The 27636-nt window shown below is 44.6% G+C and overlaps 1 protein-coding gene across 1 annotated transcript; it reads right to left on the bottom strand.

The window, feature by feature from the left end:
• Positions 1-6590: 6590 nt before the first annotated feature.
• Positions 6591-22609, bottom strand: LOC142370473 (GTPase IMAP family member 7-like). Its single transcript, XM_075453050.1, has 2 exons — positions 22477-22609; positions 6591-7288 (listed from the first exon to the last, which is right to left on the bottom strand). Exons 1-2 carry the CDS (start codon positions 22607-22609, stop codon positions 6591-6593), a joined length of 831 nt encoding a protein of 276 aa, XP_075309165.1.
• Between the last annotated feature and the right edge of the window lie 5027 nt (positions 22610-27636).

Below are 27636 nucleotides of genomic sequence, written 5' to 3'. Positions count from 1 at the left end.
TGTAGAATAAATGTAAAATACATGTAAAATAAACATTTTCTCTCCTCTTTCTTTCCTTATTCATTTTCAGCTGTTGGGAGTTTAATGAGAACCCCATCCCTGACAGACTCATCAACTGGCCCATCATCGTACCTGAAAGAAAACGTCAAATACGAAAAGATTGGTGAATGCACAAATTCTCTTAAATCACTGGTACGGACGATTTAAGAACAAATCTGTGCGTACGAACGCTTCTTGCATGAGGCCCATTCTTTGTCCCCTAGTGGTGTACAGCCCACATGGAAACATCAACAAAAATAAAGTGTGACTTTTTCTAATGACGGGGTCTCTTTAGGAAAAGTCATAAAATTTCAAGGTGGAAAAAGATAGTTGAAGGTATTTTTTCTACAGCTAAACATGGTAGTGGCTCACTTTTGACCCGCGAGACAACGGGAGGGTTATTTGTTTCTGTCTCAGAAATGAAAATGAATGAAAATAAGAAAGAATTTGCATTCACTTTTTCCAATTTTCTGAAGGGTTTGATGAACCTGCATCACTGCAAAAAATATTCAGACTTTTTCGTCCCTGGTTTTGTTTCTTAGGCAGCTTTATTAGGTAGATCCATGCAAATTTGTTATAAAAATGTAATAGTGTAGTTTTATTGCTAATGCAGTCCAGTAAAAGAACTCCTCATTCATATGTGCTGAATATGCTGCTACCTTTGCTCCCTGGCAGAAATAAGAGGAACTCAAGGGAAAGATCTGACCATCCCCTGCAGTGCTCCTACTTACCTGAACAATCCCTCCCTCCAGTGGACCTTCTCCAACGGCGAGGAGTTTTCCCGCATCATCCCCTACGACAGCCGGTCGGGGCGCAGCATCTCCACGCCGCCATGGGACAACCACATGGAGCTGGACAACTTCAGGGTCCCGTTTGGAGACGGCGCCCTACGACTGATGGACCCCAAACACTTGGAGCACACGGGCAGCTACACCTGCGAGTTCTCCGTGCCGTACAGCTCACACACCGAACGCAGTGAAGTGACCATCCACGGTCCTGAAGGTGAGGTCATGAACCCAACAGCGCAAACATGTTGAAGGATTCGCTCTGTTTTTACTGCTGTGGTGTCCAGAGTCCCCTTTTTTCAGCTGTACATGTGAAACTATGATCTGAGTGGCTGCTGCTGATCCCGTAAAGACTTTGAGAGGTCAGGAAAACCCTGTGTTTGAGACTGATCTGAACAAATTTTAACCCCAGCTATCAGTAGAACATCTGAGAACTTTCACAGCGCCCAGATTCAGACTCCGTCCCTCTTCAGTTGTTGCACACTGGAAAAAAATCAAAGTCTTAATATTTGTCTCATTTCTAGTCAAAATATCTCATTACACTTAATATAAGACACAACTGCCTAACAAGTGCTATTTCAGCCAGATATAGGGACTTGTTTGAAGACAATACATCTGGAATATCTTGTTAAATGAAAAAGTCTTGAAAACAAATAGTTTTGAGTCACATATCATATGAAACAAGCTTTTTTTTTTTACATTTGAAGAGGTTTTTAAGCTCATTTCAAGATCACTTTTATCTCAAAAGTCTTAAATTTCACATCTTATTTCAAGAAATCTTCACAAGCCGATTTTCACTAGTTCCATTGGCAGATTTATTTTGCTTATTTCAAGCAAAAACGTCTTTTATTTGCTGTTTTTTAACTTATTTTTGGAGGGGCATTTTTTCCAGTGTATGAGGAGCTTCATTTTCTTTGAGATTCTCAGCAGATTCAAAGGACAGAAAACCTTTGGGATTACGCTTTTCTTGCATCACAATAACAATCAGAAAATTCTCTGCATGATTGAACTCTTGTTGGACTGCTATAGAATCTCTAAATTACAGATACGTATTTAAGAAAGTACAAAGGGAAACCCAGAAGTGGATCTGGTCTGTTTGAAGGATTTGAAGTGATTACGGTTATTATAAACCTCTGCTGAAGCAGTCTTTAGGAACACCAACTCTCAGTACTGCAGGCAGCAAACAATTCAAATGGACATCTGTATACTGAGAGACTTCACACTGATTTCATATAATATTTTAGAGTTTAACATTTTTCTTTAGATTATGACAGGAGTATATAATAAAAGCTTCAATGCTCAGCTCTTTCCATGGGTTTTTTCTTAATAATCCAAATGGTTCTGGACTGAGCTGCCGAGTAGAATAGTTGAAAGTCTGGTGAGATTTAGCCCTGCTTCTGGGGATGTTTATGCTACAACAGAAATATACCTTTGGATGGAGAGTGCATTTTTTCTTAGAAGTCTGTGTGTGTGTGTGTTTGTTACCTTTTGCAGATCAGCAAAGAGCATCAGAGGAAAGCTCTTATTGGTGGGTCATCGGTCTGGTGGCTGCACTGCTGGTTCTACCTCTGGCAGGAATGCTGACCTACCTAAAGCTGAGAGGTAAAAGATGTTGAGAGAAAAGATTTTCAATTGCACAGTTGCAACATACATGTATAAGTCACACTGTTTGTTTCTGGTCCCCCTTGTTTTCTGGCTGATTTCTACTTAAGGCTGGCATTTAATGAAAAGGTTCAATCACAATCTCAATCTCTCTCCATCTGCAGGAAGAACCTCGAAGCCCAGAAACGACCCAGAAGAGGTGACGGAGCTGAACCTGGTCAAAGGTTGGTCATCAAAACTAAACATCACATGCGCTGATAAAAACAGACACTAGATGGAGCCAGAGGTTCACTTCCGCTAGCTCCTGATAAACTGTTTACAAGCCCAACCGTTGAAAACAGAGAAAACAAATAACAGAAAGGCTTTTATCATATGACTGTTGAATTATAGTTTGTTTAAACTGCACTGGAAAAAATGCCCCTCCAAAAATAAGTAAAAAAACCAACAAATACAAGACGTTTTTGCTTGAAATAAGCAAAAAAATCTGCAAATGGAACTAGTGAAAATCGGCTTGTAAAGATTTCTTGAAATAAGATGTGATATTTGGGACTTTTGGGATAAAAAGTGATCTTGAAATTAGCTTAAAAACCTCTTCAAATGTCAAAAAAAGCTTGTTTTATTTATTTTTATTGACATTTTACGCAGCATCCCAATCTTTTTGGAATGGGGTTGTTAAAAGGTCTTATTTCATTCATTTTCCTGTTGAACTTTATGGCCTCTGTGTCTCATCCTCTAATGCTAAACATGTTCGCCGTGTTTCAGATGCAGCAGCAGGACAGTAACCTGCACGAGAGCACATGTTTGACCGTCTGCAGCACCGATGGACGCTCATTCCTCCTCACTGGCACTCGATCACACTGAGCACTATCAGGCACAACAACCTGAAACACCTTAACTAACAAGGCACTAACAAAACACACTTATGAGGAACTGCACGTTTCTGAGAAACAGAAAAGTCTCATTAGGATTTCATTTTTATTTTTTTCGTAAAAGGATCACAGCTTTGCCTTAAAATGACTGATTTCAGAATGGGCATTCTTTGGATTTTGGAGGAAACCCAGAGGAGCGGCTGTATTTCAGACTCGTCACGCTAACACTGGAACGCAAACTCACAAAGTATAAATGGCTCTCAACATCTTCATGAGGGGTTTCTGAACCCCGACAGTGCCTCTGATCATCTGTAGGTATTTCAGAAACTCTGGGGAATATTTCCTTGTAAAGATCCCAGCGGATGAATCTACATTTCACAGGGACGAACCAGCGCTGGAATTCTCCTGCAAAATCAGTTTCTGGCCTTAAAAGGTTGCTGCTCTTCTAAAAAAAAAAAACAGAGATGAACTGCCTGAAATAAATCATGTTCCTGCTCAAAATGTGGTGGATGACTTTAAGGACTGGTAATATAGGACAGTCATAAAGCCAAATTGATCTGCATTTATGTTTAATGCTGTATATTTGAGCCAACAGGAAGTGGTGAGTAACACATCCTTCGAGGTGGATTAGTCAGTACTAGTCTGTCTGTTTTCCCTGATTTTTCTCCTCCCAATGGTGAATCTTTTCAACATGTAAAAACCTCTTTGGCTCGCTCTTAAAATTGTCTGTAGTTTCCAGGGAGAGACGCAACAAGTTGCACCATAAAGCCTATAACAAGGAGTTGGTGTGGTTATTGTTACCAATGCTTGAAAACTGGTTGTTGTTGTTTTTTTCTCTCAATGTCAAGAAGCTTTGCATGGACATCACTACTGTGTGTCCTTGAATACGACACCAAGGATAGTTTAGGTAAGAGTGACTTCCTGTACTGTCCACCATTAACATAAAGTAACTTTTCCAGGATTTTCCATGAGGTCAAACGTTGCCTGGGCATTTATTCCTGGATCATAAAGATAATTTGGTCAGTAAATCATTGTTTGATGTGGAGAGCTTATTGTTTTATAAGACAAAGCACAGAATTTCTACTTATCTGGGCAACATGTTTCATGATGTCAAGTGTCATAATTAAATAAATGCTATTAAAAACGACTAAGAATCCAACTCACTGAGTCTTTTTCTGTGAACTTTCAGTCTGTAGGTGATTGCTCTCTTTAGCTAATGTTTAAACTTCACTGTGGGAGCTGTTACAAATATAAGGACTGATATATTAGGACTATTAGAAATGAAGTTTGAATTCATTTAGATCGGCCAGTGTTAGCTGCAACATGCACCAGCACCATAGTAACCCTGAATTTGATCAAGTGTGTGGGCAGATGGACAGATGAGAGAGTTTGTTGTTTATACTGATCACTTTCAAATGTGCAGCGGCAACTTTGCATTATATTACATATAATATGTGTCATATATTACAAAATATTACATTATTGTTGATAAAGAATGTTTATGAAATAGTTGTTTGCCGATAGTAAATTGTAAATATCAAAACAATAAACCGTTTGCGACACAAAAATCTTATTAGTTCAATTGTACCTCAAGATGATGTCATACCTTTGGCACTTTTAGGTTAAGATTGTTTGTATTTGTTTTATGATAGTTTGCTTGTGTTATTACGATTATTATTATTATTTAATAATAATCAGATTAATAATGGAGATGCTTTTCTAAATAACAAAATCACCTGCTAATCCTTTTTCATGTCAATGTTTTGTTAGCCAGTAGATGGCAGCAGTGGCTTTGATATTTCAATAATAAGGGTTTCCAAACAGAACAAACAAAAGCCACAGAAAGGTTTGATTCCCAGCTTGGACCTTTCTGTGTGGAGTTTGCATGTTCTCCCCGTGTAAGCGTGGGTTCTCTGGCTTCCTGGGAGTGAGTGTGAGTGTGACCCTGGACTGGCAACCAGATCTTTTTTTTGAGTGTGTAGATGATATTGTGAAAGGCAATAATACATAAAACAATTAAATTTATGAGAGATCTTTTTTAAATAATGCTCTTAAGATTTAATTCAAAATATATTATAAATAAATACCCATAAAGCAAAGCATAACTGTGTTTATGTCAAAGTTCTCTAAACAAAACAGTTAATTGATTCATGATGTTCAACTGATTTCTCTGATGAACAAGTGCAATGATGTGTCTTATTGCAAATAAAGATAATGAAGAAGGAGAGCTGAATATTCACTCACATTTATTTCATTTAAAGGTAAAGAACAAGCAGGTAAATCAGACATGACTTTAATAATCACAGAATCATGAGTACAACAAAATAAACATGTTTCTCAGCTAAAACAACCAAATCAGTTTAATCCCATGTGCTGTGTATATGTGCATGCAAGTGCGTTCATAAAATACTCTCTGTAGTTTATCATGCAATTTAAAAAAAATCTTATTTTATCTTATTGATCTTTAAAAGGTCTTTTAAATTGAAGGATTTTCAAATGCAATGCTAAGCACAAATCTTCTCCTTTAAGAAGGTTGGATGAAGCTCAGTAATGTGAGGTGGATAAATCACTATGGAGGAGACACTTCTGGTCGCTTCCTTCCCGGTGAAAGTTTGTGACGTCTGCCACAGCATTCGCTAACTTTTTTAAAAAAGGATCATTGTTTAAATTGCTCAGAGCCAACGTATTAAAAAGGCTGCTAGCTTAGACATCACTTGCATCTACATATTATACACGTGTAGTTTTACAGTTACTCTTATTGCTGAATGGATGATAAAATTACAACATATGGGAAAAGAAAGACAGTTAGATCAAATCTAATTGCTTTTGTGACTTTGTCAGTTCAATTTAATAACAAGAAACATTAATAGTAAATACTTTTCTATCACCATCATCATGTATTACTTTGTAAGGAATACATTCTATCAATAAGTCATTTTCTACACCACAAAGCTAAATCCTAACATATTGAATACCACGATTATAAAATACCAGAAACCGCCATGATTATTGGCTTCTTATCAAATTAACATTATATCTACCAGAACTAAACTATGTTTTATTATCAGCATATCACACTCTCAGTATAATAGATACCACATATTTCCCCCATAACAATCAACAGCTCAAGGTTTCCTCAATTTTGACTAATAAATGATTTAAAGCAATGCTGTACTCCCCCTCTGTCTACACAGTGTGTTATAACTTTGCCGAACCTCCTCTGTTTGCTTACAAAGGTAGCAAACAAAATCTTTCTAGGTCTTGATTATGAGTCTAGACAATCCACCGTGGTCACTTATTCTCTTGCAAGAATCAAATGAAAAAGTAAGATGCGTTGGATCAGAGCCATCATGAATTCTTCATCCATGTCACCTCGCCCCATTTTCTGAGCTAACTCTACCTCTTTATACATTGCATCTGTGTAATGTGTCCCCCCGTTTGCTGCCACCACGTTGTCGACCATCTCCAGAAGTTGCGTTACCTGTTTTCTGTCCTTGCTCATGTTGTCAAAGACTAGGAACCTTCCGCCACAACGTTGGATAACTCGTTGAAGCCCCGGGTCACCTTCACGTACATATTCCTGTATGGTCATGGCTCCAAGATCACCAGCACGGGTAAACAGCACAATCATGAACTGGTTGGCTTTTGGACCAAACAGCTCCTGTAGTGCTTCCACAGAGTTCTTCTCTTCTTTGGTGAATCGGCCAATTTGGATCACCAGCAGGAAGACATGTGGACCAGGACAAGAGACTTTGACACATTTCACTATTTCTCTTTTTATGAAATCTTCCGTTTTGGAAGTGTCCAGGATCCCTGGCGTGTCAACCACACTAACTACTCTGTTACCCCAGAGAGCGACTCCTTTTTCACAGGCTTCTGTCACTGAACTTGCAGCGGGACTAGATCTGAATTTTGTTTCTCCAAGAATGGTGTTTCCAACTGCACTTTTGCCCACAGCAGTTTTTCCAATCATCACAATTCTCAAATCAAGAGCTGCAAGACAATGGACAAACTCAGTTTAAATTCTCTCACAGTGTGACTTGGTTGTTGTATAAATACCTGACTGAATGTTAGTTCATTATTTTAAAATGCAAATGACTTGTACAGATGGGGGGACAATCTTACCTTACTCAATTCAATTGTAAAGAAGAGAAGAAGAGACTACATTTCCCATCATGCCTGTGTGTGGCAGAGGAAAAGCCGAAGGAGGTGAAGCAGCGGCAGCAGCAGCAGGAGCCCCAGCGAGGACTTCCCAGCCAGCCGGGGCAGAGCTGTTGTGTGTGAATGAAAAAGGCAGTTTGAAGCCTTTTCCCGCTCTGCTGGCGCAACCGTGAGTCAGAGGGGCGCGAGCTCAGAGGGACATAAATAGAGCGAGCGGCTGGCGAAGACCCTGCCGCACGCGCGGGGGCGTGTCCCTTCGCGGGATGTAGCGTAATGTGCCGAGACTTCGTCTCGGCAAATCGCTACATCTCGCTCTGAATCTCTTTCTCTTTCTCTCTCTCCCCCTCTTTTTTTTCTCCTCTCCTCTCCTCTTCTTCCTCCTCTCCTCTCTCTCCCCCCCCCCCTCTCCTTTCTCTCCCTCTCCCTCCAAGCTCAAACAGCAGGTGTTTCTCAACGCTCTTTGAGTGGCTTAACACAGTCAGTTCTTCCTCTCGAGTGGTTGACATGTTTTTTATCCTTCAGAGTTTCATACTTTCATTTAATAGCGCCGTATTGGATCACTGTATGGTGGCCCCCCTTTTTTTGGTGATGAAGCTGCTTTGATACTGTTTCGTGTTGTGGTGGCTGTTGGTATTTCTAACTGTTGAACTGATCTGAAGTTGTTTTTGTGGAAGTGGTGCTATTTTGTGATCATTGAACTGGTTGTAATAAAACTTTTATTTATAAAGCATTGTCATGCAGCATTTTTACTCATCATAAGGGCTTAACAATGTCAATAATGAAACAAAACGTTATAAAATTAGGTTTAAGCTATTAATTAATTGATAATGTAAATATATATGGGACCCGTTAGGGTTAGGGTTAGAGTTAGGGTTAGGGTTAGAGTTAGGGTTAGAGTTAGAGTTAGAGTTAGAGTTAGAGTTAGGGTTAGAGTTAGAGTTAGAGTTAGAGTTAGAGTTAGAGTTAGAGTTAGGGTTAGAGTTAGGGTTAGAGTTAGAGTTAGAGTTAGAGTTAGGGTTAGAGTTAGAGTTAGAGTTAGAGTTAGGGTTAGAGTTAGAGTTAGAGTTAGAGTTAGGGTTAGAGTTAGAGTTAGAGTTAGAGTTAGGGTTAGAGTTAGAGTTAGAGTTAGGGTTAGAGTTAGAGTTAGAGTTAGAGTTAGAGTTAGAGTTAGAGTTAGAGTTAGAGTTAGAGTTAGAGTTAGAGTTAGAGTTAGGGTTAGAGTTAGAGTTAGAGTTAGAGTTAGGGTTAGGGTTAGAGTTAGAGTTAGAGTTAGAGTTAGGGTTAGAGTTAGAGTTAGAGTTAGGGTTAGAGTTAGAGTTAGAGTTAGAGTTAGAGTTAGAGTTAGAGTTAGAGTTAGGGTTAGAGTTAGAGTTAGAGTTAGAGTTAGAGTTAGGGTTAGAGTTAGAGTTAGAGTTAGGGTTAGAGTTAGAGTTAGAGTTAGGGTTAGAGTTAGAGTTAGAGTTAGGGTTAGGGGCCTGCCAGGTGAGTGTTTAAACTTGTAGCACCCACAGTTGCAGATATGCAACAAGCTTTTTATGTATTTACATTATATTTCGATTTACATGACATTATTTGAAATTTTAAATGGACATACATTATTTCCATTCATGTGTCATTTTTTTACATTACATTTGATTTCCTGTGTTTCTTTCTCAATAAAAGGTCATTTAAAGGGGTTTGTGCGTGGAACCTACTTCGAATGGATACATATGAAGGACAAAGGAGTTTGAACTTGTTTTGACTGAAGGAATTCCTTTTATAGCAAAAATCCGTATTTCGTCTTAACTCCGCAAAAGAAGGCTATTCCTGTGTTTCTTTCTCCAAAAAGGTCATTTAAAGGGCTTTATGCGTGGAACCTACTTCGAATGGATACATATGAAGGACAAAGGAGTTTGAACTTGTTTTGACTGAAGGAATTCCTTTTATAGCAAAAATCCGTATTTCGTCTTAACTCCGCAAAAGAAGGCTATTCCTGTGTTTCTTTCTCCAAAAAGGTCATTTAAAGGGCTTTATGCGTGGAACCTACTTCGAATGGATACATATGAAGGACAAAGGAGTTTGAACTTGTTTTGACTGAAGGAATTCCTTTTATAGCAAAAATCCGTATTTCGTCTTAACTCCGCAAAAGAAGGCTATTCCTGTGTTTCTTTCTCCAAAAAGGTCATTTAAAGGGCTTTATGCGTGGAACCTACTTCGAATGGATACATATGAAGGACAAAGGAGTTTGAACTTGTTTTGACTGAAGGAATTCCTTTTATAGCAAAAATCCGTATTTCGTCTTAACTCCGCAAAAGAAGGCTATTCCTGTGTTTCTTTCTCCAAAAAGGTCATTTAAAGGGCTTTATGCGTGGAACCTACTTCGAATGGATACATATGAAGGACAAAGGAGTTTGAACTTGTTTTGACTGAAGGAATTCCTTTTATAGCAAAAATCCGTATTTCGTCTTAACTCCGCAAAAGAAGGCTATTCCTGTGTTTCTTTCTCCAAAAAGGTCATTTAAAGGGCTTTATGCGTGGAACCTACTTCGAATGGATACATATGAAGGACAAAGGAGTTTGAACTTGTTTTGACTGAAGGAATTCCTTTTATAGCAAAAATCCGTATTTCGTCTTAACTCCGCAAAAGAAGGCTATTCCTGTGTTTCTTTCTCCAAAAAGGTCATTTAAAGGGCTTTATGCGTGGAACCTACTTCGAATGGATACATATGAAGGACAAAGGAGTTTGAACTTGTTTTGACTGAAGGAATTCCTTTTATAGCAAAAATCCGTATTTCGTCTTAACTCCGCAAAAGAAGGCTATTCCTGTGTTTCTTTCTCCAAAAAGGTCATTTAAAGGGCTTTATGCGTGGAACCTACTTCGAATGGATACATATGAAGGACAAAGGAGTTTGAACTTGTTTTGACTGAAGGAATTCCTTTTATAGCAAAAATCCGTATTTCGTCTTAACTCCGCAAAAGAAGGCTATTCCTGTGTTTCTTTCTCCAAAAAGGTCATTTAAAGGGCTTTATGCGTGGAACCTACTTCGAATGGATACATATGAAGGACAAAGGAGTTTGAACTTGTTTTGACTGAAGGAATTCCTTTTATAGCAAAAATCCGTATTTCGTCTTAACTCCGCAAAAGAAGGCTATTCCTGTGTTTCTTTCTCCAAAAAGGTCATTTAAAGGGCTTTATGCGTGGAACCTACTTCGAATGGATACATATGAAGGACAAAGGAGTTTGAACTTGTTTTGACTGAAGGAATTCCTTTTATAGCAAAAATCCGTATTTCGTCTTAACTCCGCAAAAGAAGGCTATTCCTGTGTTTCTTTCTCCAAAAAGGTCATTTAAAGGGCTTTATGCGTGGAACCTACTTCGAATGGATACATATGAAGGACAAAGGAGTTTGAACTTGTTTTGACTGAAGGAATTCCTTTTATAGCAAAAATCCGTATTTCGTCTTAACTCCGCAAAAGAAGGCTATTCCTGTGTTTCTTTCTCCAAAAAGGTCATTTAAAGGGCTTTATGCGTGGAACCTACTTCGAATGGATACATATGAAGGACAAAGGAGTTTGAACTTGTTTTGACTGAAGGAATTCCTTTTATAGCAAAAATCCGTATTTCGTCTTAACTCCGCAAAAGAAGGCTATTCCTGTGTTTCTTTCTCCAAAAAGGTCATTTAAAGGGCTTTATGCGTGGAACCTACTTCGAATGGATACATATGAAGGACAAAGGAGTTTGAACTTGTTTTGACTGAAGGAATTCCTTTTATAGCAAAAATCCGTATTTCGTCTTAACTCCGCAAAAGAAGGCTATTCCTGTGTTTCTTTCTCCAAAAAGGTCATTTAAAGGGCTTTATGCGTGGAACCTACTTCGAATGGATACATATGAAGGACAAAGGAGTTTGAACTTGTTTTGACTGAAGGAATTCCTTTTATAGCAAAAATCCGTATTTCGTCTTAACTCCGCAAAAGAAGGCTATTCCTGTGTTTCTTTCTCCAAAAAGGTCATTTAAAGGGCTTTATGCGTGGAACCTACTTCGAATGGATACATATGAAGGACAAAGGAGTTTGAACTTGTTTTGACTGAAGGAATTCCTTTTATAGCAAAAATCCGTATTTCGTCTTAACTCCGCAAAAGAAGGCTATTCCTGTGTTTCTTTCTCCAAAAAGGTCATTTAAAGGGCTTTATGCGTGGAACCTACTTCGAATGGATACATATGAAGGACAAAGGAGTTTGAACTTGTTTTGACTGAAGGAATTCCTTTTATAGCAAAAATCCGTATTTCGTCTTAACTCCGCAAAAGAAGGCTATTCCTGTGTTTCTTTCTCCAAAAAGGTCATTTAAAGGGCTTTATGCGTGGAACCTACTTCGAATGGATACATATGAAGGACAAAGGAGTTTGAACTTGTTTTGACTGAAGGAATTCCTTTTATAGCAAAAATCCGTATTTCGTCTTAACTCCGCAAAAGAAGGCTATTCCTGTGTTTCTTTCTCCAAAAAGGTCATTTAAAGGGCTTTATGCGTGGAACCTACTTCGAATGGATACATATGAAGGACAAAGGAGTTTGAACTTGTTTTGACTGAAGGAATTCCTTTTATAGCAAAAATCCGTATTTCGTCTTAACTCCGCAAAAGAAGGCTATTCCTGTGTTTCTTTCTCCAAAAAGGTCATTTAAAGGGCTTTATGCGTGGAACCTACTTCGAATGGATACATATGAAGGACAAAGGAGTTTGAACTTGTTTTGACTGAAGGAATTCCTTTTATAGCAAAAATCCGTATTTCGTCTTAACTCCGCAAAAGAAGGCTATTCCTGTGTTTCTTTCTCCAAAAAGGTCATTTAAAGGGCTTTATGCGTGGAACCTACTTCGAATGGATACATATGAAGGACAAAGGAGTTTGAACTTGTTTTGACTGAAGGAATTCCTTTTATAGCAAAAATCCGTATTTCGTCTTAACTCCGCAAAAGAAGGCTATTCCTGTGTTTCTTTCTCAATAAAAGGTCATTTAAAGGGCTTTATGCGTGGGACCTACTTCGAAAGGATACATATGAAGGACAAAGGAGTTTGAACTACAGAAGAGACGTGTCTAAGTGTGCGTTTGTGTGTGTGCACGTGCGTATGCATGTGTGTGTTTGTGCATGTTTGCGTGTGCATGTGTAGTGGTGTGTGTTTGTGCGTAAACGTACGTGCATGTGCATGTGTACATGTGCACGTGCACACACATGTGACAGACTCCTCCCCCTGAGACAGACTCCTCCCCCTAAGACAGAGACTCCTCCCCTAAAACAGAGACTCCTCCCCTTGATACATAGACTCCTCCCCCTGATACAGAGACTCCACCCCATGACAGAGACTCCTCCCCCTGATACAGAGACTCCTCCCCTAAGACAGAGACTCCTCCCCCTGATACAGAGACTCCTCCCCTAAGACAGAGACTCCTCCCCCTGATACAGAGACTCCACCCCATGACAGACACTCCTCCCCCTAAAACAGAGACTCCTCCCCCTGATACATAGACTCCTCCCCCTTATACATAGACTCCTCCCCTTGATACATAGACCCCTCCCCCTAAGACAGAGACTCCACCCCTTGATACATAGACTCCTCCTCCTAAAACAGAGACTCCTCCCCCTGATACATAGACTCCTCCCCCTAAGACAGAGACTCCACCCCTTGATACAGAGACTCCTCCCCCTTATACATAGACTCCTCCCCCTGATACAGAGACTCCACCCCATGACAGAGACTCCTCCCCCTGATACAGAGACTCCTCCCCTAAGACAGAGACTCCTCCCCCTGATACAGAGACTCCTCCCCTAAGACAGAGACTCCTCCCCCTGATACAGAGACTCCACCCCATGACAGAGACTCCTCCCCCTAAAACAGAGACTCCTCCCCCTGATACATAGACTCCTCCCCCTTATACATAGACTCCTCCCCTTGATACATAGACCCCTCCCCCTAAGACAGAGACTCCACCCCTTGATACATAGACCCCTCCCCCTAAAACGGAGACTCCTCCCCCTAAGACAGAGACTCCACCCCTTGATACATAGACTCCTCCCCCTAAGACAGAGACTCCTCCCCCTTATACATAGACTCCTCCCCTAAGACAGAGACTCCTCCCCCTAAGACAGAGACTCCACCCCTTGATACAGAGACTCCACCCCATGACAGAGACTCCTCCCCCTGATACAGAGACTCCTCCCCTAAGACAGAGACTCCTCCCCCTGATACAGAGACTCCACCCCATGACAGAGACTCCTCCCCCTAAAACAGAGACTCCTCCCCCTGATACATAGACTCCTCCCCCTTATACATAGACTCCTCCCCTTGATACATAGACCCCTCCCCCTAAGACAGAGACTCCACCCCTTGATACATAGACCCCTCCCCCTAAAACGGAGACTCCTCCCCCTAAGACAGAGACTCCACCCCTTGATACATAGACTCCTCCCCCTAAGACAGAGACTCCTCCCCCTTATACATAGACTCCTCCCCTAAGACAGAGACTCCTCCCCCTAAGACAGAGACTCCACCCCTTGATACAGAGACTCCTCCCCTAAGACAGAGACTCCTCCCCCTGATACAGACACTCCTCCCCCAAGACAGAGACTCCTCCCTCCCTAGGAAGAGACTCCTCCCCCTAAGACTCCTCCCCCAAGAAAGAGACTCCACCCCTAAGACAGAGACTCCTCCCCCTAAAACAGAGACTCCTCCCCTAAGACAAAGACTCCTCCCCCTAAAACAGAGACTCCTCCCCCTAAAACAGAGACTCCACCCCTGATACAGAGACTCCTCCCCCTTATACATAGACTCCTCCCCTAAGACAGAGACTCCACCCCTTGATACATAGACTCCACCCCCTAAGACAAAGACTCCTCCCCCTAAAACAGAGACTCCATCCCTGATAGAGAGACTCCACCCCTTGATACTGAGACTCCTCCCCCTTATACATAGACTCCATCCCCCAAAAACAGAGACTCCTCCCCCTAACAAAAAGACTCCTCCCCCTAAAACAGAGACTCCTCCCCCTAAAACAGAGACTCCACCCCATGACAGAGACTCCTCCCCCTGATACATAGACTCCTCCCCCTAAGACAGAGACTCCTCCCCTAAGACAGAGACTCCACCCCTTGATACATAGACTCCACCCCCTAAGACAGAGACTCCACCCCTTGATACATAGACTCCACCCCCTAAGACAAAGACTCCTCCCCCTAAAACATAGACTCCACCCCTGATACAGAGACTCCACCCCTTGATACTGAGACTCCTCCCCCTTATACATAGACTCCTCCCCCTAAAACAGAGACTCCTCCCCTAAGACAGAGACTCCTCCCCCTGATACAGAGACCCCTCCCCCTAAAACAGAGACTCCTCCCCTAAGACAGAGACTCCTCCCCCTGATACAGAGACTCCACCCCATGACAGAGACTCCTCCCCCTGATACATAGACTCCTCCCCCTAAGACAGAGACTCCACCCCTTGATACAGAGACTCCTCCCCCTTATACATAGACTCCTCCCCCTGATACATAGACTCCTCCCCCTTATACATAGACTCCTCCCCTTGATACATAGACCCCTCCCCCTAAGACAGAGACTCCACCCCTTGATACATAGACCCCTCCCCCTAAAACAGAGACTCCTCCCCCTAAAACAGAGACTCCACCCCTTGATACAGAGACTCCTCCCCTAAGACAGAGACTCCTCCCCCTAAGACAGACTCCTCCCCCTGATACATAGACTCCTCCCCCTAAGACAGACTCCTCCCCCTTATACATAGACTCCTCCCCCTGATACAGAGACTCCTCCCCTAAGACAAAGACTCCTCCCCCTAAAACAGAGACTCCTCCCCCTGATACATAGACTCCTCCCCCTAAAACGGAGACTCCTCCCCCTGATACAGAGACTCCTCCCCCTGATACAGAGACCCCTCCCCCTAAAACAGAGACTCCTCCCCCTAAGACAAAGACTCCACCCCTTGATACAGAGACTCCTCCAACTAAGACAGAGACTCCACCCCCCTAAGATAGAAACTCCACCCCTAAGACAGAGACTCCTCCCCCTAAGACAGAGACTCCACCCCTTGATACAGAGACTCCTCCCCCTGATACAGAGACTCCTCCCCTAAGACAAAGACTCCTCCCCCTAAAACAGAGACTCTTCCCCCTGATACATAGACTCCTCCCCCTAAAACAGAGACTCCTCCCCTTGATACAGAGACTCCTCCCCCTTATACAGAGACTCCTCCCCCTAATACAGAGACTCCTCCCCCTAATACAGAGACTCCTCCCCCAAGACAGAGACTCCTCCCTCCCTAGGAAGAGACTCCTCCCCCTAAGACTCCTCCCCCAAGAAAGAGACTCCTCCCCAAAGACTCTTCCCCCTGACAAAGAGACTCCTCCCCTAAGACAGAGACTCCTCCCCCTAATACAGAGACTCCTCCCCTTGATACAGAGACTCCTCCTTCCTTAGGCATAGACTCCTCGTGTATGTGTGAACGTGCTAGTGCATGTGTGTGCACGTGGTAGTGCATGTGTGTTTTTGCACGTGCTTGTGCACGTGTGTGTGCACGTGCTAGTGCACGTGTGTGTGCACGTGCGTGTGCATGTTTGTGCACGTGTGTGTGTGCACGTGCGTGTGCATGTTTGTGTGTGCACGTGCCAGTGCGCGTGTGTTTGTGCACGTGCGTATGTGTGTGCTCGTGCATTTGTGTGTGTGCACGTGCTAGTGCACGTGTGTGTGTGCATGTGTGTGCACGTGGTAGTGCATGTGTGTGCACGTGGTAGTGCACGTGCGTGTGCATGTGTGTGTGCACATGCTAGTGCACGTCTGTGCATGTGCGTGTGCACGTGTGTGTGTGCATGTGTGTGTGTGCACGTGCGCGTGTGTGTGCACGTGCTAGTGTACGTGTGTGCACGTGCGTATGTGTATGCGTGTGCATCTATGTGCACGTGCTAGTATACGTGTGTGTGCACGTGCTTGTGTATTTGTGTGTGTGCACGTGTGTGTGCACGTGTGTGCACATGTGTCTGCACGTGCGTGTGCATGTGTGTGTGTGCACGTGCCAGTGCGCGTGTGTTTGTGCAAGTGCGTATGTGTGTGCTAGTGCATTTGTGTGTGTGCACGTGCTAGTGCACGTGTGTGTGTGTGTGCGTGTGCATGTGTGTGTGCACGTGGTAGTGCACGTGCGTGTGCATGTTTTTGCACATGCTAGTGCACGTCTGTGCATGTGCGTGTGCACGTGTGTGTGTGCATGTGTGTGTGTGCACGTGCGCGTGTGTGTGCACGTGCTAGTGTACGTGTGTGTGTCCACGTGTGTGTGTGCACGTGCGTGTGCACGTGTGTGCACGTGTGCATGTGTGTGTGCACGTGCTAGTGCACGTGCGTGTGCATGTGTGTGGACGTGCTAGTGCACGTGCGTGTTCATGTGTGTGCGTGTGCATGTGTGTGTGCACGTGCTAGTGCACGTGTGTTTGTGTGCGTGTGCATGTGCATGTGCATGTGTGTGCACGTGGTAGTGCACGAGCGTGTGCATGTGTGTGTGCACATGCTAGTGCACGTCTGTGCATGTGCGTGTGCACGTGTGTGTGTGTGTGCATGTGTGTGTGTGCACGTGCGCGTGTGTGTGCACGTGCTAGTGTACGTGTGTGTGTGTGCACGTGGTAGTGCACGAGCGTGTGCATATGTGTGTGCACATGCTAGTGCACGTCTGTGCTTGTGCGTGTGCACGTGTGCGTGTGTGTGCACGTGCTAGTGTACGTGTGTGTGTGCACGTGTGTGTGTGCAAGTGCGTGTGCACGTGTGTGCACATGTGCATGTGTGTGTGCACGTGCTAGTGCACGTGCGTGTGCATGTGTGTGCACGTGCGTGTACATGTGTGTGGACGTGCTAGTGCACGTGCGTGTTCATGTGTGTGCGTGTGCATGTGTGTGTGCACGTGCTAGTGCACGTGTGTTTGTGTGCGTGCGTCTGTGTGTGCACGTGCTAGTGCACGTGTGTTTGTGCACGTGCGTGTGTGTGTACGTGCTAGTGCATTTGTGTGTGTGCACGTGCTAGTGCATGTGTGTTTGTGCACGTGCGTGTGCACGTGTGTGTGCACGTGCGTGCAAGTGCGTGTGCATGTGTGTAAGCACGTGTGTGTGCACGTGCTAGTGCATGTGTGTGTGCACGTGCGTGTGCATGTGTGTGCACGTGCGTGTGCATGTGTGTGGGCGTGCTAGTGCACGTGCGTGTTCATGTGTGTGCGTGTGCATGTGTGTGTGCACTTGCTAGTGCACGTGTGTTTGTGTGCGTGTGCATGTGTGTGTGTGCATGTGCATGTGTTTGCACGTGGTAGTGCACGAGCGTGTGCATGTGTTTGTGCACATGCTAGTGCACGTCTGTGCTTGTGCGTGTGCATGTGTGTGTGTGTGTGCATGTGTGTGTGTGCACGTGCGCGTGTGTGCACGTGCTAGTGTACGTGTGTGTGTGCACGTGCGTGTGCATGTGTGTGCACGTGCTAGTGCACGTGCGTTTTCATGTGTTTGCGTGTGCATGTGTGTGTGCACGTGCTAGTGCACGTGTGTTTGTGTGCGTGTGCATGTGTGTGTGTGCATGTGCATGTGTGTGCACGTGGTAGTGCACGAGCGTGTGCATGTGTGTGTGCACATGCTAGTGCACGTCTGTGCTTGTGCGTGTGCACGTGTGTGTGTGCACGTGCGCGTGTGTGTGCACGTGCTAGTGCATGTGTGTGTGCACGTGCGTGTGCATGTGTGTGCACGTGCGTGTGCATGTGTGTGGGCGTGCTAGTGCACGTGCGTGTTCATGTGTGTGCGTGTGCATGTGTGTGTGCACTTGCTAGTGCACGTGTGTTTGTGTGCGTGTGCATGTGTGTGTGTGCATGTGCATGTGTTTGCACGTGGTAGTGCACGAGCGTGTGCATGTGTTTGTGCACATGCTAGTGCACGTCTGTGCTTGTGCGTGTGCATGTGTGTGTGTGTGTGCATGTGTGTGTGTGCACGTGCGCGTGTGTGCACGTGCTAGTGTACGTGTGTGTGTGCACGTGCGTGTGCATGTGTGTGCACGTGCTAGTGCACGTGCGTTTTCATGTGTTTGCGTGTGCATGTGTGTGTGCACGTGCTAGTGCACGTGTGTTTGTGTGCGTGTGCATGTGTGTGTGTGCATGTGCATGTGTGTGCACGTGGTAGTGCACGAGCGTGTGCATGTGTGTGTGCACATGCTAGTGCACGTCTGTGCTTGTGCGTGTGCACGTGTGTGTGCACGTGCGCGTGTGTGTGCACGTGCTAGTTTACGTGTGTGTGCACGTGTTTGCGCGCGTGCGTGTGCATGTGTGTGTGCGCGTGCGTGTGCATGTGTGTGTGCACGTGTGTGTGCACGTGCGTGCAAGTGCGTGTGCATGTGTGTAAGCACGTTTGTGTGCACGTGCTAGTTCATGTTTGTGTGCACGTGCGTGTGTGTTTAAACGTGCACGTGTTTTTGTGCACGTGTTTGTGCGTGTGCATTTGTGTGCACGTGTGTGTGCACGTGCTAGTGCAATTGTGTTTGTGCACGTGCGTATGTGTGTGTGCATGTGTGTTTGTGCGTGTGCATGTGTGCGTGCACGTGCGTGTGCATGTGTCTGAGCACGTTTGTGTGTGTGCAAGTGCGTGTGCATGTGTGTAAGCACGTTCGTGTGTACGTGCTAGTGCATTTGTGTGTGTGCACGTGCTAGTGCATGTGTGTTTGTGCACGTGCGTGTGCACGTGTGTGTGCACGTGCGTGCAAGTGTGTGTGCATGTGTGTAAGCACGTTCGTGTGCACGTGCTAGTGCATGTGTGTGTGTGCACGTGCGTGTGCATGTGTGTGCACGTGCGTGTGCACGTGCGTGTGCATGTGTGTGTGCACATGCTAGTGCACGTCTGTGCTTGTGCGTGTGCATGTGTGTGTGTGCACGTGCGTGTGCACGTGCTAGTGTACGTGTGTGTGTGCACGTGCTAGTGTACGTGTGTGTGTGCACGTGTGCGCGCGCGCGTGTGCATGTGTGTGTGCACATGCGTGTGCATGTGTGTGCGCGTGCGTGTGCATGTGTGTGCACGTGCGTGTGCAAGTGTGTGGACGTGCTAGTGCACGTGCGTGTTCATATGTGTGCGTGTGCATGTGTGTGCACGTGCTAGTGCACGTGTGTTTGTGTGCGTGCGTCTGTGTGTGCACGTGCTAGTGCACGTGTGTTTGTCTACGTGTGTGTGTGTGTACGTGCTAGTGCATTTGTTTGTGTGCACGTGCGTGTGCACGTGTGTGTGCACGTGCTTGCAAGTGCGTGTGCATGTGTGTTTGTGCACGTGCGTGTGCACGTGTGTGTGCACGTGCGTGCAATTGCGTGTGCATGTGTGTAAGCACGTTCGTGTGCACGTGCTAGTGCATGTGTGTGTGCACGTGCGTGTGCATGTGTGTGCACGTGCTAGTGCACGTGCGTGTTCATGTGTGTGCGTGTGCATGTGTGTGTGCACGTTCTAGTGCACGTTTGTTTGTGTGCGTGTGCATGTGCATGTGCATGTGTGTGCACGTGGTAGTGCACGAGCGTGTGCATGTGTGTGTGCACATGCTAGTGCACGTCTGTGCATGTGCGTGTGCACGTGTGTGTGTGTGCATGTGTGTGTGTGCACGTGCGCGTGTGTGTGCACGTGCTAGTGTACGTGTGTGTGCACGTGTGTGTGTGCACGTGCGTGTGCACGTGTGTGCACGTGTGTGTGCGCGTGCGTGTGCACGTGTGCGCGCGCGTGCGTGTGCATGTGTGTGTGCACGTGCGTGTGCATGTGTGTGCGCGTGCGTGTGCATGTGTGTGCACGTGCGTGTGCAAGTGTGTGGACGTGCTAGTGCACGTGCGTGTTCATATGTGTGCGTGTGCATGTGTGTGCACGTGCTAGTGCACGTGTGTTTGTGTGCGTGCGTCTGTGTGTGCACGTGCTAGTGCACGTGTGTTTGTCTACGTGTGTGTGTGTGTACGTGCTAGTGCATTTGTTTGTGTGCACGTGCGTGTGCACGTGTGTGTGCACGTGCTTGCAAGTGCGTGTGCATGTGTGTTTGTGCACGTGTGTGTGCACGTGCGTGCAATTGCGTGTGCATGTGTGTAAGCACGTTCGTGTGCACGTGCTAGTGCATGTGTGTGTGCACGTGCGTGTGCATGTGTGTGCACGTGCGTGTGCATGTGTGTGGACGTGCTAGTGCACGTGCGTGTTCATGTGTGTGTGTGTGCACGTGTGTGTGTGCACGTGCGTGTGCACGCGTGTGCACGTGTGTGCACGTGCGTGTGCACGTGTGTGTGCACGTGCGTGCAATTGCGTGTGCATGTGTGTAAGCACGTTCGTGTGCACGTGCTAGTGCATGTGTGTGTGCACGTGCGTGTGCATGTGTGTGCACGTGCGTGTGCATGTGTGTGGACGTGCTAGTGCACGTGCGTGTTCATGTGTGTGCGTGTGCATGTGTGTGTGCACGTGCTAGTGCACGTGTGTTTGTGTGCGTGTGCATGTGCATGTGCATGTGTGTGCACGTGGTAGTGCACGAGCGTGTGCATGTGTGTGTGCACATGCTAGTGCACGTCTGTGCATGTGCGTGTGCACGTGTGTGTGTGTGTGCATGTGTGTGTGTGCACGTGCGCGTGTGTGTGCACGTGCTAGTGTACGTGTGTGTGTGCACGTGTGTGTGTGCACGTGCGTGTGCACGTGTGTGCACGTTTATGCGCGCGTGCGTGTGCACGTGTGCGCGCGCGTGCGTGTGCATGTGTGTGTGCACGTGCGTGTGCATGTGTGTGCACGTGCTAGTTCATGTTTGTGTGCACGTACGTGTGCATGTGTGTTTGAACGTGCACGTGTTTTTGTGCACGTGCTAGTGCATTTGTGTTTGTGCACGTGCATATGTGTGCACGTGTGTGTGCATGTGCGTGTGCACGTGTGTGTGCAAATATCTGTAAATGTGCATAATTATTTTCTAATGCCAAAAAAATGTGACAAAGACAATTATATTACTCGTGAAATGTTTATTTACGAAATATTTATTTTTTAAAAATTGAAACTGGATCAAATTAGGCTTCATCAAAGCAACAACACACTCATATAAACCAGACGGGTTACAAAATCAAATATTATGCAAAGGAAACTCAGAACGCATAAATTCAGCACAGAGAACTGCCAATGCAATGAAGCTGCACTGCCCATGAACTATAAATGATAAAAGTAACATTTCAGTAATCAGCATTGAAACGTGCTATTGTAAATATTTTTGCCTACTTCCAATTAGTGAGATACATGTGCCTGTCGGGGCGCGCAGGTTTCTTTAATCCTCGGTGGCACTGAGGACAGGGCCACTCGCAAGTCCTGTTCAACCGAGAGCCGCGACCTCCTGTTGTTCTTCATGTGAACTAGAGAGGAGAACGCCAACTCACACAGGCAGGTAGTGGGGAAAAGAAGCAGTTGCTCAATGGCGTGGTTGGACAAGCTCCGATGCAGAAGCCAACCAAAACTGATCCAGAGGGAGCTCACTACATTTGAGTTTCAGTGTGCGGTCCACACGGAGCTCTGCGCACTCCTCTCTCTCTCTTTCATAGTGAGCTTTTCTGTTGAGGATTCCTGGTTGAATGGGTCTCGGATCCAATCATGGTCCTCGATGTCAGCCACACGTGGAAAATAGCGCTCAAACCTGTCTTTTAAGGTCTTAAGGTGTTCGGCACATCCAGCGCGCTCCATAGCTGCCTGTGGCGCAGCTGATGCCAGCGGGAACATCTCCATGGAGCCCTGTCCCAAAGAATCATTTTGCCCATAACCCCCCCACAGAATCTTGTCTGTGGATGATAAAATATTTTCATTCCTGCCCTGAAGCTTGACGTTCAACTCGTTCAGATGTCCAAATATGTCCGCAAGGTGAGCCAGCCTGGCGCACCGCCTCTCATCCGCGAGCTTGTCCTTATGTGGGACAGCGTGTTCAGGTGAACATTCAAAATGCTCTTCCCGAAGTTCATAAAGACGGAATAGGAGTTTCCCTCGTGACAGCCAGCGCACCTCTGTGTGGAGGATCAGGCTTTGGGGGCCGGCTCCCATCTCGGCGCACAGCTGGGAGAAGAGGCGAGATTTCAGTGTAATTCACCCGCCTCTGCACAGCCTGATTCAGCACCTCGGTCAACTCCGGGGGCATGGCTTTTGCAACTAATGCCTCTCGGTGCAAAATGCAGTGGTTTGTCACAATATGTGGATTTTGTGCTTTCACCTGAGCAATAAATCCTTTCACTCTCCCCGTCATGCCTGCCGCACCATCTGCGCAAAGACTGGCGCACACATTCCAGCTCAGATTGTTCTCTTCTAAATACTTATTGGTAACCCTGAATATTTATTCTCCCGTTGTATGGCTTTCCATTTCTTTGCAGAAAAAAAAAGTCTCTTTGATAGAGTCACCATCAACATATCTGACGTTTGCCAGAAGTCGGGCTGCGGCCCCACTTATGGCAGTAGATGCGTGCAGTTGTAGGGACAATCTGCCGCTCGCCTGTGGTTTCTCTGTCAAATGTTGCTCAATGTCTCCTGACATGTCGTCGATCCTTCTTTTCATTGTGTTATCAGACGACGGCACTTTGGATAGCTCATCTGGACCCAGCATGACACCTACAATTTTTTTGCAAGCGGGGAGGATGAGTGTCTCCGCTATTGTGTGAGGTTTCTTCTGCTTTGCAATGAGCTCCGCTAGCATGTAACTAGCCTCCATTGCCTTTTCAGACACTTTCACACAATCCAACAAACGGCCTTGCTGCCTCTGGTTCAGATCCCGCGCTCTTTTGAAGTAGGCCAAGTTTCTCTCAACGTGGAAGATGTACAAAAGGTTGTCTCTGTGTGTTTCTTTCTGTTAATAATTGCTGCGCATGTGAATTCCCACCCTGCCAAGGTCCTTGAATGCACCACAAAGACGCAGATCGGTTCAGCGCAAAACATCAGCTGAACCGATCTCTGTGGTGTGTGCGTCCATTAAGCCGTGAGTTATGTTGATTTACTTATGTGTTACACTATGTTGATGTTTGTGTTTATCCGTGAGTCTACTTTGATGACTTAGCAGTAGTTTTGCCATCGGTTTGTATAATATGGGGAACATTTAGCCACAAATGAGTAACGTGGGGCTAGCCGCTAACTAGCTATAGCCTGAAACGTGTATGTAGCTGTATTGCTCATCTCTTTGGTTTATACATTGCATACTGTATGTTAATTGATCAGTCACAGTGCATGCCCCTCTTTTGTTGCATCTAAGCATAGATTTATTCTCATTCAAGTTTAATTGATTCATGCTGACTTTACATTCCAAACTAATCTTGAGCTGTATTTCAGTTGTTATTTGGTTAGATATATGTAGCTCAGGTGTATTCTTATGTTTAAGTTGTACTTCATTTCCAATCATTCTGTATTATTGTGCTTGTATTGCAGCAACCACACACCCACACCGTGCATAGCATTAGCTAACTTCTCCCGACAGAGGACGCGCTCAGGCTGAGGGCGGTTAGCATCCCCGGCGGTCCAAGTGAAACCATGAGACAGGTAGCTTTCATTATACTGCCTGCTGACAGTTTCCTTCTTTTGTTTTCCTGTGGTGGTGGTGGTGGGCTTTCGGCAGTCTCTGGACTGGTGGCTGGTCGTTTGCTCCGCACAAGAAAGCGCTCCATTTTCTCGCTAGAGTGTTTCTCTGTCTTAATGTTGTTCTTCAGCCTTTGATGTGTCACGCTCCTTTATATTTTTAAAATAATTGTTTTTAGTATAGAATTTCCCTCTGTATTATGAAATGAGTGCATACAAAGTACTGATATAGTAAATTAAAAAAATATTGTTTTTGTGTAGTTGTATATTGCAATAATGATATATGGCTGTCAAAATCCCACGGCACACCGTTTGGGAACCACTGAGCTAGCTAACCTGTAGTGTACTGTCGTTAGCTAGCTAACCTGTACTGTACTGTCGTTAGCTAGCTAACCTGTACTGTACTGTCGTTAGCTAGCTAACCTGTACTGTACTGTCGTTTGCTAGCTAACCTGTACTGTACTGTCGTTAGCTAGCTAACCTGTACTGTACTGTCGTTAGCTAGCTAAGCGTCACTGTTGTTAGCTAGCTACGTGTGTGTGTGTGTGTGTGTGTGTGTGTGTGTGTGCGCGCGCGCACGTGCCAGTGCACGTGGAATGAAGGTTTTGACATGCATCATCTTGCAGTTTTTCATTTTGAGAATGGTAAATCATATCCAGTAACACTAACAAATACGAGAATCTTTCCTAAAACAGGCTTTCCTAATTATCGTCCACTTGTTTGAAAGATTTTTTTTTTTCTGTCTTAATTCTTAACGTCATACTAATGTAAAAATGTTTGTTGTACCAGAATGAATCATATTTATCTAACCTCATTAATTGGTCATGTTTGGCAGCTGGCCATGTAAAATATGTAGAATAAATGTAAAATACATGTAAAATAAACATTTTCTCTCCTCTTTCTTTCCTTATTCATTTTCAGCTGTTGGGAGTTTAATGAGAACCCCATCCCTGACAGACTCATCAACTGGCCCATCATCGTACCTGAAAGAAAACGTCAAATACGAAAAGATTGGTGAATGCACAAATTCTCTTAAATCACTGGTACGGACGATTTAAGAACAAATCTGTGCGTACGAACGCTTCTTGCATGAGGCCCATTCTTTGTCCCCTAGTGGTGTACAGCCCACATGGAAACATCAACAAAAATAAAGTGTGACTTTTTCTAATGACGGGGTCTCTTTAGGAAAAGTCATAAAATTTCAAGGTGGAAAAAGATAGTTGAAGGTATTTTTTCTACAGCTAAACATGGTAGTGGCTCACTTTTGACCCGCGAGACAACGGGAGGGTTATTTGTTTCTGTCTCAGAAATGAAAATGAATGAAAATAAGAAAGAATTTGCATTCACTTTTTCCAATTTTCTGAAGGGTTTGATGAACCTGCATCACTGCAAAAAATATTCAGACTTTTTCGTCCCTGGTTTTGTTTCTTAGGCAGCTTTATTAGGTAGATCCATGCAAATTTGTTATAAAAATGTAATAGTGTAGTTTTATTGCTAATGCAGTCCAGTAAAAGAACTCCTCATTCATATGTGCTGAATATGCTGCTACCTTTGCTCCCTGGCAGAAATAAGAGGAACTCAAGGGAAAGATCTGACCATCCCCTGCAGTGCTCCTACTTACCTGAACAATCCCTCCCTCCAGTGGACCTTCTCCAACGGCGAGGAGTTTTCCCGCATCATCCCCTACGACAGCCGGTCGGGGCGCAGCATCTCCACGCCGCCATGGGACAACCACATGGAGCTGGACAACTTCAGGGTCCCGTTTGGAGACGGCGCCCTACGACTGATGGACCCCAAACACTTGGAGCACACGGGCAGCTACACCTGCGAGTTCTCCGTGCCGTACAGCTCACACACCGAACGCAGTGAAGTGACCATCCACGGTCCTGAAGGTGAGGTCATGAACCCAACAGCGCAAACATGTTGAAGGATTCGCTCTGTTTTTACTGCTGTGGTGTCCAGAGTCCCCTTTTTTCAGCTGTACATGTGAAACTATGATCTGAGTGGCTGCTGCTGATCCCGTAAAGACTTTGAGAGGTCAGGAAAACCCTGTGTTTGAGACTGATCTGAACAAATTTTAACCCCAGCTATCAGTAGAACATCTGAGAACTTTCACAGCGCCCAGATTCAGACTCCGTCCCTCTTCAGTTGTTGCACACTGGAAAAAAATCAAAGTCTTAATATTTGTCTCATTTCTAGTCAAAATATCTCATTACACTTAATATAAGACACAACTGCCTAACAAGTGCTATTTCAGCCAGATATAGGGACTTGTTTGAAGACAATACATCTGGAATATCTTGTTAAATGAAAAAGTCTTGAAAACAAATAGTTTTGAGTCACATATCATATGAAACAAGCTTTTTTTTTTTACATTTGAAGAGGTTTTTAAGCTCATTTCAAGATCACTTTTATCTCAAAAGTCTTAAATTTCACATCTTATTTCAAGAAATCTTCACAAGCCGATTTTCACTAGTTCCATTGGCAGATTTATTTTGCTTATTTCAAGCAAAAACGTCTTTTATTTGCTGTTTTTTAACTTATTTTTGGAGGGGCATTTTTTCCAGTGTATGAGGAGCTTCATTTTCTTTGAGATTCTCAGCAGATTCAAAGGACAGAAAACCTTTGGGATTACGCTTTTCTTGCATCACAATAACAATCAGAAAATTCTCTGCATGATTGAACTCTTGTTGGACTGCTATAGAATCTCTAAATTACAGATACGTATTTAAGAAAGTACAAAGGGAAACCCAGAAGTGGATCTGGTCTGTTTGAAGGATTTGAAGTGATTACGGTTATTATAAACCTCTGCTGAAGCAGTCTTTAGGAACACCAACTCTCAGTACTGCAGGCAGCAAACAATTCAAATGGACATCTGTATACTGAGAGACTTCACACTGATTTCATATAATATTTTAGAGTTTAACATTTTTCTTTAGATTATGACAGGAGTATATAATAAAAGCTTCAATGCTCAGCTCTTTCCATGGGTTTTTTCTTAATAATCCAAATGGTTCTGGACTGAGCTGCCGAGTAGAATAGTTGAAAGTCTGGTGAGATTTAGCCCTGCTTCTGGGGATGTTTATGCTACAACAGAAATATACCTTTGGATGGAGAGTGCATTTTTTCTTAGAAGTCTGTGTGTGTGTGTGTTTGTTACCTTTTGCAGATCAGCAAAGAGCATCAGAGGAAAGCTCTTATTGGTGGGTCATCGGTCTGGTGGCTGCACTGCTGGTTCTACCTCTGGCAGGAATGCTGACCTACCTAAAGCTGAGAGGTAAAAGATGTTGAGAGAAAAGATTTTCAATTGCACAGTTGCAACATACATGTATAAGTCACACTGTTTGTTTCTGGTCCCCCTTGTTTTCTGGCTGATTTCTACTTAAGGCTGGCATTTAATGAAAAGGTTCAATCACAATCTCAATCTCTCTCCATCTGCAGGAAGAACCTCGAAGCCCAGAAACGACCCAGAAGAGGTGACGGAGCTGAACCTGGTCAAAGGTTGGTCATCAAAACTAAACATCACATGCGCTGATAAAAACAGACACTAGATGGAGCCAGAGGTTCACTTCCGCTAGCTCCTGATAAACTGTTTACAAGCCCAACCGT

Source organism: Odontesthes bonariensis, chromosome 20 (genome assembly GCF_027942865.1).
Source record: "Odontesthes bonariensis isolate fOdoBon6 chromosome 20, fOdoBon6.hap1, whole genome shotgun sequence".
Lineage (NCBI taxonomy): Eukaryota > Metazoa > Chordata > Actinopteri > Atheriniformes > Atherinopsidae > Odontesthes > Odontesthes bonariensis.
Note: the sequence above shows the minus strand (reverse complement) of the source record. Positions and strands in the feature narration are given on the sequence as shown.